The sequence below is a fragment of the Terrapene carolina genome, unplaced genomic scaffold (assembly GCF_002925995.2).
Source record: "Terrapene carolina triunguis isolate 2854851 unplaced genomic scaffold, T_m_triunguis-2.0 Scaffold189, whole genome shotgun sequence".
Lineage (NCBI taxonomy): Eukaryota > Metazoa > Chordata > Testudines > Emydidae > Terrapene > Terrapene triunguis.
The window spans coordinates 14,131,265-14,145,566 of NW_020664540.1; the positions used below are offsets into that span (position 1 = coordinate 14,131,265).

A 14,302-nucleotide genomic window follows, 5' to 3' on the forward strand; every position below is an offset into this window, starting at 1 on the left:
CAAACGTATTCCATAATATTCCCTCGGAAAAAAAAGGTGGCCCGGTCTGTTTCTGCCTTTCGGGACCAAACAAAAGGAACACACGTTGTTGATAATAAGCATGTGTCTTTGTTGAGACGGAACTATTAAAACAATGAAAGCCCAGCAGACAAAGATTGCGGTGTTAGCTATTGGAAATACAGAACCCGCAACCGAGAGTCCATCCACTGGGCAGTGTCTTTTGCCACAGGTTCTTAAGTCCAACAACCAAAAGTTCCTTTAGTGTGCCTCTCCCTTGTCCCTCTACCGCACCCCACTCACAGCTGTTGTCCTTGGTCAGTGAAGACCCAGAGTTCAGAAGTGCATTCGTGTGAATTCACTTCCCACCCGGGGGGGGGGGAGAGGAGAAGGCACCTTGCTCACTCCTTCAGCCGCTCGCTCCTCCAGCCACTCCAAATGCACCACTGGCCGCACTGCCAGCCTCTTGCTGCTGTGCCAGCCACGCCGTTTGCTCCGCCAGCTGCTCGGCTCAGTCCTAAGGGATGTCTGTAGGTGCTTGTTGAGCATCGATAATACAAATGTTTCAGGCCAAAGGGGCACAAGCAGGGAATGTGAAACCTAGAGTCAGATTATTAGCTGGAGAAGATCAAGCAGGTTTACGACATGCCCAGTAAGGAATCAGGCCAAGATTTTCAAACGTGGCTAGCGATACCGGCTGCCTCCATTTTTCGGGGCCCAAGTTGAGACACCTTAAAGGGGCCTGTGTCTTGGGGAGTACCAAGCACCCCTCCTTTGGCAAATCAGGCTCCTTTATGGGGGCTCAACTTGGGCACCCCAAAACAGAGCCCCCCCCCAGAAGGACTCACCCCTGGTGAAACTCTCGGCCGTCCAACATTTAAGTGAGTCGTGTGGCTTCCCGCACCGATGGGCCGGAACGGAGGGGGGCAAACCAGCTGCACGCTGGGGGTTTGCAAAACACCAGCATCAAATCTCCACAGACGCATCAACCCACAGTTGTGTGTGTGTGTTTCCTTTTTTCCAGCTGGCCAAGAGACCTGTCCGGCCTTCCAGCTCCTGCTTGCCTTGCGGGGAGATGGAGTCCAGTGAACCGCTCTGGCCATCAACCCAGGGTGGCCCACCTGGCCCCGAGGGCTCCAGGGCCACGTTGGCACACCAGCCCCCCAGCGCATGGCTGGCCAGCCGTGCGAACAGACCAGCCATTGGCATGGGGCTGATTCAGTCCCCACCACCCCCCAGCTGGGGGGAGGGAGTCGCTGAAAGTCCCATACAAAGAGGGGCTTATACTAACCCCGACCTGTCCCCCCATAATCCGGTGTGCAGCGCCCCAGCGGGGCCGGCTCTTGCTTCTCCACCCCCAGGCAATCGGGGGACCCCCCCCTGCGTCCCCACACGCCGGGCTCCAGGCACCGCCGGGCTTAACACGAACCAGATGCGGCGCCGCTCCGGCTTGCTGGGGCCGGGAGTGATTGGCCGCGGGCCGGGCTCGGGGCGCCCAATGGCGGCGCCGGGGCAGAGCCGAGACCCCGCCCCGGCCCAGGACAGCGCCGGGAGCTCAGGTCGGACGTGGTGGAAGCGGCTCCTGATTCCTGCCGCCGCCGCCGCCCGGGAGCGGAGCCAGCCCCGGGCCACCGCCGCCCCCAGCATGGGGCTCCCCGCGCTGCTGCTGCTGCTGGGCTCGGTGGCGGCGCTGCCCCGGCGGGAGCTGCTCCCCTACGGGGCGCCCCGGGGCGATCGGCTGCTGCCGGACGGCGACGACGAGACCTCGGCCGTGGTGACGCTCGGGAAGCCGCTGCTCTTCTACGAGACGCGCTTCAGCCACCTCTATGTGAGTGCTGAGCGCCGGGCCCGGGGCTCGAACCCGCGGGTGCAGGGCTCGGGGCTCCCGGGCACCCTCCCGCCCTGTCACCCGGGGGCTGGAGGCTAGAACGAGAGCTGAAGGGCTAGTAACAGCCCGCAGCAGGGTTATTGGTCCGGGACTGGGCAAACTTTTTAGTCCGAGGGCCACATCTGGGTATGGAAATTGCATGGCGGGCTACTCCCCCCCCTCCACAGGTGCCGCCCCTGTAGCTCCCATTGGCCGTGGTTTCCGGCCAATGGGAGCTGCAGAGCCGGCACTTGGGGCGGGGGGCAGCGTGTGGAGCCCCCTGGCTGCCCCTAGGTGTAGGAGCCGGGGGGAGGGGGGGGGGGACATGCCACTGCTTCCCGAGAGCTGCACGGAGCCACAGCACATGCGGATCAGGGCAAGCCCCCGACCCCGCTCCCCGGCAGGAGCTTGAGGGCCAGATTCAAAGGTCTGATGGGCTGGACGCGGGCCCGTGGGCTGTAGTTTGCCCAGCCCTGTCCTGGGAAGTTGCAAAGAACTTGGTGCATCCGTAGATTGTCCTACATGCTCCCCTTTCACCCAGCTATCCCTACCCCTACCCCTCTGTCTAGCTAACGGTGCTGGAAAACATTGTGCCCAGCTGTTTCCTCTGGTGTGGGGGTTGCCTGGAGTGAGCCTGCAGCTGGGGATGGAGCTCACATGGGTAGAGAGGAAAGGGAGGAAGTTGAGGTCTTTGTCCCCCCCTGTAATGTTGGGTAAGTGAGGTCCCTTGTGGTGGGGCCCCTGCTGGACTGAAAGCCCCTGGATGGGGTGGGTGGAAGGACTTGGCTCGGAGGGAGGAACTGGTGATGCAGAGGGGGGCGGGGGTGTTGCAGTGAATGGGATCTTTCTGCACTACAGCTGTTGCTGCCTGTTGACAGGAGTCCTGTGAGGGTGGGCCGAATGGTGGAGGGTGCTTTGAGTAGAATTCTTTCCTGTCTCTTGTAGGTAGGGACCAATGGGATCATCTCCACCCAGGATTTCCCCAGAGAGACCCAGTACGTGGACGACGACTTCCCCACTGACTTCCCGGCCATCGCCCCCTTCTTGTCCGATATTGACACCAGCGGCGGGAGGGGGAAGATCTATTACCGGGAGGATCAGTCCACCGAGGTACTGGGCCAGGCCGCTCGCCTTATCCATGCTGGATTTCCTAGTGCAGCCGCCGCTGCCTTCACTCCCATCCATGCCTTCATCGCCACCTGGGAGAACGTGGGTGCCTATGAGGAAGTTTCTCGAAACTCGGAGCCCTCTAAGAAGGTAAGACCAATGTTAATGTTAGCTGCCGTGATCCCATTGGGATCTGAAGAAACAGTGTCATTCCAGAGAGAGATGTGGCTGGGAGAAGGTTTCTAACCAGAAATGCATCAGGCAAATATTACCCAGGTCGATGGCCCCTATTTCTTTTGTTTTTTTGGGGGTTTTTTTTGAGCATCTGTACCAATTTTCCAGACTAAGGTTATGTCTACACTGCACAGTTATCCCAGATGATTGGCACCAGGGTCTGAGCACCCTGGTTAGCCTCACTCAGGTGTGAGCATGCCCACTGCAAATGTAAGACTGACAGACCCTGGTTATTGGCGGGCGGGATCGAACCTGGGAAGCTTAGTGCATGAGCCTGTACTGCATGAGCTAAAAGCCACATGGCTCTTAGCTAAGTCTGTAGAGCAGGCTCATTAATCTCTCTCTCTAACTGGTCTCGGTGCCAGTAGATGGGACAGAACACCACACCCAGGAGATGTGTGGGTTACACAAAGTCCTACCTGCATTACTGTGTCCCCAGTGTTTCTACCCTCACCCATGTGTGTCTGGGTGCAGATCCCAGGGTTCTCTGTGCTGAGACACTCTAGGATTCTTTCCCTGTAAGTTATGTCAATTACTGAAAAACTTGTCTGTCCTCTGGGGGAGTTGTGGGAAGAGCTTTGGAGGACTATCAGCACTCGAGTGATTTAACCCTCATCAGCTTTCAACCTGAGTTAAAGTGGAGTTCAGGCTCTAACCCACACCCCCAGCCTGGGCTTAAAGTGCCTCTGAGTTAACTGTGCTGTGTAGACACATACCCTAAGACCTGGACTTTCACTCGTGTGCTCTCTAACCCCTCATGGAGCATGAGCAGAACCAGAGCTCAGGCTTAGGATCACAGCCCAAACTCCACGGTCTAGAGTGTCTACAATTGAACAACTGATGGCAGCACAGCTTGGATCTCGCATGGTGAGGCTAGAATACCATTCACAAAACGCTTAAGGACCGACTGTGAGACCCTTACTCCAAGGAGTCCTCTTGAAGTCAACTGGGCTACTCTTGTCACTCACTGCTCACAAGGGATTCACAATCTCTGTTGCAAACACCAGTGGTGAAAATCAACGATCATGAGCTATCATAATTTGACTACTAACAGCATCCACTCAACATATACAAAGACTTGGTCTCTGCTGCAAAGACCTTGATAGGGCCCTTTGTTTTCAGTTTTTATTATATTTAATTTTCCTGGGAATTTATCGGTGTTTATTACTACAACCAAAACGGGTGAAAATCGGTGGAAAAACCGATTAATAATTTTTCTGGGTAAATATCAGGGTTTATTTTGGTGGATGGAAGGACAGGGGGGAAAAGTATTCAGTAGCTTTGATGAATGGAATTCAATGTGGTTTGCTGCACAACTAAAACAGAACGGAAAACAAAATGTCACCTCTGAGTTTAAGAAAACAATACATCTCTCATCCCCAAATAAATCTTTTCATTCGAATAAACAGTTTACGGTTGTAGACTTAGAACTATTAGCCTATAAATATTTACATTTAATATTGGGCCACACCATTTGCAGCGCATACACTCGCCTTCATCCTTTTCGCCTTTTTTTGTTTTTAAATCTTGAATACTTCCTTGTATTCTGAGACAGATTTTCGTTTTCTTCCCATGTTAGTGTGTCAGAGCTTTAAACCGTTATCTGCTTACGGCTTGAAATGTGTACATGGTGGGCGTAATATTCATCAGTACATTCAGATGTGCACGCACTTCAGAGCTTGTGTGTCTGCCTGTTTGTTTATTGTGTGTATCTTCTAGACTAATACAAAGCCTTACTTCAACAGACAGCTTTGCATATACACACAGACGAACGTATTATCGTACTACAATCCATTGCATGACATAGATGTATTTTCCTAATAAAACGATTTATTTTGTTATATATTTAATGGTACAAAAGTAGGGTGAAAATCAGAAAAAAAACGAATAATACTTTTTGTAAAACCCGGGATTTTTTCAGTAAAAATCGGTTTAAACTGAAAACAAAGGGGCTTAAGTATAGACAAAGAGAAAACCAACCAGGTGCTTTGAATGCTTAGAGGTGGTGCAGAAATCTCCCATTGGTCTTTGCTGAAAGGTTCAGCTGCAAATGTAGCTTCAGTGCAGTGGCTCTGGATTTACACTGGTGTAACTGAGATCAGAATCTGGCTCAGAGGGACTGATACTTGTGAGTATCTCAAGTAGGTGTTTGGCCCAGGGTTTGTGATTTTATTTTTTTTTAAGCACTCCAAACATTTTGTTAATGATTTGGGATCCTAGTCTCCTTTTCTGGGGTTTGTTTTCCAAGTTACTCATTAACACATGTCTCTGGGGAATTGCTTTCAGAATTTCCACTGTGGGTAGATATTGTGTATGGAAAAGGAGGCACCAATTAGATCTGGTCTCAAGAACTTCCGGCGGTGATGCATGCTTTTCAGTGACACGAACTGATAACACTCATGAATAGACTGAAACGCTTCCAGATTCACAGCCCTTGGATTCCCAAGTCATTTCATGGCTCTGGCCCATGAAGGCGGAAATTGCTGTCGTGATGAACGCTGTTTCACTGGTCTGATTCCTTACTGAGGGGTTAGGGAGCTCCTAGTGTTGTCAGTGCCCCCCTGCTTGACTTTTTACAGCGCTATTTTGCAGATCTCTCATGTGCCCTGAAAGCCTGGTTGTAGTTTTTTTTTTTTTTTTTTTTTTAAATCTGTAATTCGTTTGGGTTGCAGAGAAAAACTTCTTGAAAAATACCTTGATTTTCTGTTCTGAGCTGCCTGCGTGCAGCTTGCTGATGACATGCTAACATCATGTTGCAACATGATAGGAACATAGGAGTTGCCATCCCAGGTCAGCCTAGTGGTCCATCTAATCCAGCATCCCTGTCTCTGACAGTGACTAGTACCAGATGCTTCAGAGATGGGCAATTATTGAATAAATTGCAGTAGGGAGTTTTCTTCCCGGCCCTATCAATTAGGAGCTGGTTTGTACCCTGAAGCATGAATTTTTCTATGATTATTTATAATATTTATAGATACATATGATATTTATATCATGGCTACATCTACACTGCATCTATCCCCCCTCAACTTTAAAAAAAAATTATATTACAGTAAGAATCTCAGAGTTACGAACACCTCAGGAATGGATGTTGTCCGCAACTCTGAAATGTCCTTAACTCCGAACAAGTCGTTATGCACTTAATCCACTGGGAGGGGGGGAGGGGGAAGGAGGGTTGGGGCTGTAGCCAAGGGTGTGTGTGTGTTAGGGCTGGGGGTGGGGTCAGGGCTTCTGACCCTTGGGAGCACCAGAGCTCTGGAGTTTAGATCTGGAAGGAGCGCTGGGGCTCGGGACTTCAACCCTGCAGCTCCATTCCTGGCTTCTGCCCTGGGGGGCGGGGCACTGGGGCTCAGGACTCCCCACAGCTCTGCTCCTGGTTTGAGCGGGGGGAGGGGTGTCTGGGCATTGGCTACAGGGGGAGCACCGGGGGCTGAAACCGGTGCTCCCCTCGTAGCTAAAGCCCCGAGCCCCAGTGCTCCCCCAGGTCTAAAATCCTGAGCCCAGTGCTCCCGAGGGTCAAAAGCTCTGACCCCGTCTGGAGCAAGCTAAAGCCCAGAGGCAATAAAGTATTTGCTTTTTGTCTCTGTCTGTCTGTCTCTGCGGCTGCCTGATTACTTCCAGTTCCAGAGGGCATCTGGTTGACCAATAAGTCTGGAACTCTGGTGTTCGTATCTTTGAGGTTCTACTGTAATGTAACGCTGAATGTTCTCACTATCCAGTTATCTATACAAGTGCCCTATCCTTTTTTGAATCCTGCTAAACCCGGGGTCTCGCTGGTACCTTGTGGCAATGAGTTCCGCAGGCTAACCAACCACTCGTTGTATATGAAAAATATTTCCTTTAATCAAGTTATAAATTTGCTGCCTTTCAATTTCATTGGCCATCCTCTTGTTTTTGGATGATGAGAAGGCAAATAGAAGAGCCTGGTCCTGAGGTGGAGGTAATGTGGCCCAGCATTGCCGTGTGGTGAGATAATGTCACTATTCTGCACTTACTTGTATTGTCGTATTAAGAGGTTGCAACAGTCAAGGGTGTCTTCAGAAAACAAGGTCTCCTTTGACCTTTACTCTCCTCATCCATACAGCATATAGACTAGTGCTGCTTCCCCATGAATGCCTTTCTGCAGCTCCTCCTTCAGCTCAAGCATCAGATGTGGAACAGCCTGTTTTAGGACTGACAGATCTCCAAAGCACTGGCCCCCTGGCCTCTTTGCTTCAAGACCCCAAGAACCTTACAAATAGACTCTCTCTCTTTCTTCCCATGGGCTCTTATTAGGTTGTTTATCAGCTGTATCTGCTGCCTCTCCATGCTGGTGATGAACAGAGGCACAGTCTGGCTGAATGTCCAGTTGCTTTTCAAGCTGTCGAAGTGCCTCTTTCCCATTGGCAATGCATCTCTGACTCATCCACCGCCTTCCTCTATGGACCCAGTGGGTCTCCTGCAGGTTGACTGACTGGAAGAAAAATCCCACGCTGTGCTAAGCGGGGATCAGGAGTGCAGTCCTCCACTCAACGCATCTTCTTTAAAAGTCCGCTGTTTAGCAGGCCTGCTGTTGCTGGAGCCGCCTGGCCCAGTTGTGGGTTTTGGTGCCATGCCAGTGCATCTCCGTTGCAGGATGTTGGTCTGACATAGGAAGTGTGGGTCACCGATGGGGTTTGTGCTGAGGGTTTTTATGGCTGCTTTGGGAAAGAGTGCAATAGAAATGGAGTGACAGTATTTCAGGACTTCCTAACCTGGTACCAAATGGGAATGAAGAAAAATGTGTTCTTTTTGAAGGAGGAAGTTGCTGTATGCCTCAGGGAAAACAATCATACAATCCCTAATTAAAATATCCGCTACTTGTGACATGCCAAGCATAGCTCACTCCAGGAGCAACAATTTTGTTGAACTCAAGTGTTCAAAAATCTGCCGCTCCCACTCAAAAAATTCATGAGTGGCTTAAAAATCATGAGGCTTTTTTTTTTTTTTTTAAAGGGGGTTCTATTTGCCTCCTAGGTTTTGAACCTTTATGGTCACATTTTCAAGCTTTTCTCTGCATGCATGAGAGTTAGAACCTTACATTTTTTTTAAATGCAAGTTAAGATTCTCACATAATCACATGATTCCAAGAGCAGGGGCTTTAAAATAAACACCAAATGAGACCTGCGATAAAACCGCAAGATGTGGCAATGCTGGATCAATATACCGTTGCTAACGATGCTGCTACTTAGTTTGTTTAGGGACAGCATTTCACAGACATTTCTCCCCAGTGTTCTTATGCACTGGCACGATCTTGATCAAGTAACTGAAAACAGGAACGGTGTTTGTGAGCGGTCTGGGCTCTGGCAGCCTGCACAGTGAAGCGAGTTGAAATCTGACTTACCCTTAGCTGGAGCTCTGGGAAGCTGCACTGAGGTGGAATTTGCCCTCTGTGGCTCTTTTAACAAGTGTTAAACGGCCAAACGCCACTGAGATCAGCCTAGTAACAAGCTCTGAGCTGACCTTTCTTGCTCTTTGACCTCTGTCCTTTACACTCCATCCATCCCTCTAATCTGTCCCATTTTTCCCTAAACCTTCTGGCAAACTTTAGGAGCGATCCTGTCTGATTATCCTCAGTTTGTTCAGTGAGGACTTAGTGAGCAGACTCAAGCCCCAGAGTAAACTCTGTTGACTGCAGTGAAGTTGCACCAGGCTTTGCATTGCCTGGCTTTGTAGAGTGTTTTTTCCCCCCTTTTGAGATCTTTTTCTGTGTAGCTTTGTTTGTGTTGCTGAACTGCTGTCACTGGGGCATAGTCCTAAATGCCTGTGGTTGTGAGTGTGGGGGTGTGTCCTTCACAACAAACTCCCTTTATATAGGACGGAGGATGACCGCCTTGTGGAAATGCTAGGAAACTCTGCAAATAGAGCTGGGGCCCTTTTCTGGCTGTTGAAATTACTGTAATGAGAGAAGTCCATGCTGCCGAGCGTCAGTCAAGCCAAAGGCTAACGGGCTTGGGAGAGCCTCTTTCCGTGACTTTACCCTCATCGTCACACTTAGAATTGGATCATTAATAGGATTTCTTTTTCCATCATTTCTCTGGAAAGGCTTTTACACATCATTTAAATTCCTTCCTTCCCCCCAATAAAACACTAGTAGGTCATTCTCATTACGTACTTATATTGCAGCAGCCCTTAAAGGACCCGTTTTGAGAGCAGGGCCCCTTTGTGCTAGTGTAACCCATGCCGGCTGGGTGTGGTGCTCTGTCCCTGGCACCTAGACCACTTGGAGTTAATGAGTTTGCTACAGCCACCAAAGAGCCAGGTGACTTTTAGCTCATGCAGTAGAGGCTCATGCACTAAGTTTCAGAGGTTGCAGGTTCGATCCCACCTGCCGGCAGTGTTACAAGTGGGGCCTCGTCTGGGATATCAACTGGGAAGTCTCTGAAGCTTGGGGTGTTCTTCCTCGGCTAGGGGAAGTACATAACCCAGGCCTGCTTGGTGGGACACAGTCCCCTCTAGTGGTACCTAGACCACCTAGAGATTAATGAGTCTGCTACAACTTTGGCTAAGAGCCATGTGGCTTTTAGCCCATGCAGTAGCGCAGAGGTGGGCAAACTACGGCCCGTGGGACCCTCCTGCCTGGCCCTTGAGCTCCTGGGAGGCTCGCCCCTGGCCCCTCCCCTGCTGTTTCCCCTCCCCCGCAGCCTCAGCTCGCTCCACAGCCAGGGCAATGCTCTGGGCGGTGCTCCAGGCAGCGCGGTAAGAGTGCAGGGGAGTTGGGGGTGGTGATCAGGGGGCAGGGGTGTGGATAGGGGGCGGGGTGGTCAGAGGGCGGGGAACAGGGGTGGTTGAATGGGGGTAGGGGTCCCTGGGGAGCAGTCGGGAAGGAGAGCAGGGGTTGCATGGGGTGGCAAGGGTCCGGGGGTGGTCCGGGGACAGGGAGAAGGGGGTGGTGGATGGGGCAGGAGTTCTGGGGGGGGGCTGTCAGAGAACAGGGGGGGTTGGATGGGGCAGGAGTCCTGGGGGGGCTGTCAGGGGGTGAGAAGCAGGGGGGGTCGGATAGGGGTTGGGGGCCGGGCCACACTTGGCTGTTTGGGGAGGCACAGCCTCCCCTAACCGGCCCTCCATTCAATTTTGGAAACCCGATGTGGCCCTCAGGCCAAAAAGTTTGCCCACCCCTGCACTAGAGGCTCATGTGTTTAGCTCCAGAGATCCTAGGTTCGATCCCACCCACCGACAGCCGGGATCTGTTGGTGTTATACTAACCCTGGTACATACACATAGCAGGAGACAGTCCCTGCCTGTATGAAAAGACAAAGACAGTGAGAAAGGAAGTATTATTATGCACTTTCCAGCTGGGGAATTGATGGACACAGAGATTCAGCCTCATTAAATCAGTGAGCCCAAAACTCAGAAAAAATATGTTTTAGTAGAGACTGGGGGAGGGATTCTTCTCTCCCACTGGTGCAAAGAAGGAGTAACTCCAAAGCAGTCAATGGGGTTATAGCCATGAGAGGGCTGGTGTGAGATACAGGAGAATTGTGTTTGGGGTTTATTCAGAGTACAGTACAAAGGTTCATAGAATATCAGGGTTGGAAGGGACCTCAGGAGGTCATCTAGTCCAACCCCCTGCTCAAAGCCAGACCAATCCCCAGACAGATTTTTGCCCCAGATCCCTAAATGGCCCCCTTAAGGATTGAACTCACAACCCTGGGTTTAACAGGCCGATGCTTAAACCACTGAGCTATCCCTCCCCCCTAGAAGCCAGGTTCAAAGGCAAGTCCAAAGGAGTTCAGCATATCAGGGGTGTGGGTTGGTTGTCCTGCAAGGTAGCTCACTCAGGATGAGTTAGGACTAGTTACTCTGCGAGGGGCTAGCTGTGAATGCCCGCTGATCATGAACGCGCTGCAGAACATTCAGAGGAAACCTGCACCTGATTAAGGGTGACATCCTGGCTTTGCTGAAGTCAATGACAAAGCTCCCGTTGGTTTCACCGGTGCCAGGATTTCACCCCAAATTTTCAGGACCTCTCGAAATGCCCACCTGGTAGCAGCGCACTTGGGTAATAGAGGCAGCAGTTTTATACAGGTCCTGATGATATTGTACTAGAGGGTCCACTGAGCTAGCAACCTAACGGAGTCCAGAATGTGGCCAGTGATGTGTTTTCTCTCTCTTCTCCCAATGTTCTTCTGACCAAGGGTGTTGATGTGAAGCCAGACCTCGGTGCTCAGTTGGGAGAGAGAGTTTGGGAGATTATGTGAAGGCAGAAGGATCAGGAAGGAGAAAAGTCCCCTGGTTGTGAAGGAAAAATCCGATGATGTGGAGGAGTTTCTTGTGTGCTCAGGATAAGAAGAGCTGGGGTTAAGAGCCAGGAAGATAAAGTAGAGAAAAATGTTGGAAGAGCCCCATTGCAGGGGAATAACTCACTGGGAGGAAGGGAGGGAAGTGGAATTTGTTTAGGGCAGCGTCGAAGCAGATGAATGTCTCATCCTGGGCCATGCAAGTGAAACAATGCAGTGCTTGTTATGTGGCTGATCGCCCCTCGAGTGGTGAATTCAGCCCTGTGCAGAGGGCCAGCCTGAGACCTGCTCAGCACTTATTTTGAGGAGGAAGAATGGGGATAGGGCACTGGGCTCAGTTCCTGGCTGGGTCACAGAATTCCTGTATGACCTCGGGCAAGTCCTTTAAGCCACCCCGTGCGTCAGTTTCCCACGGGACTAATAGCACTGCCCTACCTCAGATGGGGACTGAGGATGAAATCAAATAGTGTTGAAGTCCTCAGATACTCAGGTGACGAGGGTCTCGTAGACGTAGATAGGGAGGTGGATGTGCTGGGTGGCTGCCCAGGGTGAATTTCACCCAAGGACAATGGACTGGAGACCTATTTTAATTTTGGGATGCCCTATGAGCTTCGCTAACTGGAACCGCTCCTTGGTCAGTCTAAAAATTCCTGCGTATAACTAGTTTTTAGACAATGGTGGTGTAAATTGGCACAGGTCTACTGGCTTCACTGGAGCGACGCCATTTACATGGGCCAGCGATCTGGCCTGGTGTTGGTTACAAGGTACATCTGCTCCAAGGAGACGTGTGGTATATTGATTCACCTTCTGAGGAATTAGCAGCTTCCTTTCCAGTGCATTGGGCCTTGTCCACACACACATTGTACCAAGCCACTGGTGTTGGGACAGTTATGCCAGTATAAATGTGTTTATTCTGGGATATCATACAGTGACTGGGAAGAGGAATAAGCTACACTGGTATAAGGCACCTTTATACTGATATAATTATGTCCACATGTGGGGTTGTACCAGTAGAACTATATTGGGGGAAAAAAGTCACATCGATAACGGTACAAAACCTATGTGTAGACAAGGGCTACAGCCATGTCTACACTACAGCCTTCTGCAGGCGTAGCTGTGTCAGTCAGGGGTGCAAAGAGGTGTGATCCCCGACCGACAGAGCTGTGCCAGCACAATGTAAATATAGCCGCAAAACTTGAACTTTTACCAGTATAGGGGTTTTACAATACTCATACAAACTGCGGCTTTGCTAGTATAGCTGCGTCCACACTGGGAGTATAGTTAGCTGGTAAAGCACTGCTAGTGTAGATGTAACGCCGACAGACCCCGGTCATCCGCGGGCGGGATCGAACCTGGGACCTCTGAAGCTTAGTGCATGAGCCTCTACTGGGTGAGCTAAAAGCCACGTGGCTCTTATCAAAGGCTGTAGAGCAGACTCATTAATCTCTCGCTACGTGGTCTCGGTGCCACTAGATGGGACAGAACACCACGCCCAGGAGGTGGGTGGTTTACATAGACATAGCCTAAGTGATCGTGAACTGACAATCTCCGGGTTTTGGAATGGGTTCTGCTCTCACCTGATCCTGGTGTATATTTGGAGTAGCTCCTCTGACGTCAATAGCGTCGTGTGGACGACACAGGAGTTAATGGTTGCCCTCTACTCAGCGCTGCTGAGGCCACCGCTGGAGTTCCATGTCCAGTTTTGGACAACACGCTTGAAGAAAGACGCAAACAAATTGGAGCGAGTCCAGCGGAGAGCAGCAGAAAGGAGTGGAGGTTTACAGAACCTGACCTCCGAGGAAAGGTTGAAAGAACTGGGCATGTTTATCTGGAGAACAGAAGGCTGAGGGGGGAAATGATATCAGTCCTCAAATATGTCCAAGGTTGTTATAAAGAGGACATCAGTGATCGGTTGTTCTCCATTTCCATCCAGCAGGACAAGAAGTGGCTTAATCTGCAGCAAGGAAGATTGAGGTTAGATGTTCGGAAAGGCTTTCTAACGCTAAGGTTCGTTAAGCACAGGAACAGGCTACCTAGGGAGGTTGTGGAATCCCCATCCTTGGAGGATTTTAAGATCAGGTTGGACAACCGCCTGTCAGGGATGGTCTAGGTCAGCGTTTCTCAAATGTGGCCACATGCAGCCACCAAGGGGCTTTTCTTACGGCCACAATCTCCTGGGCTTTGATGGTGGGGGGAGGGGGGAATGGCAAAGTAGAGGCTCCTCCCTGTTTTTCCTGGCTGCACTGCCTTGGTGTTGATTGCTGTTGCTGGGGCTGTCAGCAGGGGTTGGGCCCTGCCCCCCTCCGGAGACACCTGGGACACAACACTGGAGGAGCAGGCAGCCAGTGAGTTCCCCACTGTCCCAGAGGTGGTGGAGCTCAGGCTTTGGGCTTCAGCCCTGGGGAGGCGGCAGGCTCTGGCCGCGGGGGTTCAGGTTCCAGCCCTGGGCTCCGGCTGCATGGCAGCAGGCCCTGGGCTCCGGCTGCATGGCAGCAGGCCCTGGGCTCCAGCCGCAGAACTTTGGGCTCTGTCCCTGAGCCCCGTTCCCCAGCCGTGGGGCTTTGGGATCTGGCCACAGGGCTTCATGCTCCAGCCTCCCCCGGCCGGCCACCCACCCACCCTGTCGTCCCCAACCCTCGCTGCCTTCCCCGACCCTTATCCAGGGTTGAATTTGTCCCCAGGCTTGCCAGGGCTGAGTAAGTCTGCTGTGAAAAGTGATCCTTGTATGTTTGTTAATATCACTTTTCACAGCAGACTTACTAGCTAGCCATATAGAAATTACAATGATTCGGACGTGTCTATGTGCATATTTATTTGTTTTTCCTAAAGCAAATTAAGT

General features: G+C 51.4%; 1 protein-coding gene across 1 annotated transcript in view; it reads left to right on the top strand.

Moving 5' to 3' along the window:
- The first annotated feature begins 1,495 nt into the window (after positions 1–1,495).
- Positions 1,496–14,302, top strand: part of NID2 (nidogen 2) — a 52,602-nt gene continuing 39,795 nt past the window's right edge. Inside the window, exons 1-2 of the mRNA XM_026654221.2 lie at positions 1,496–1,825; positions 2,810–3,121. Coding sequence (XP_026510006.1) covers positions 1,496–1,825; positions 2,810–3,121 — 642 coding nt within the window. The remainder of the gene's footprint in view (positions 1,826–2,809; positions 3,122–14,302) is intronic.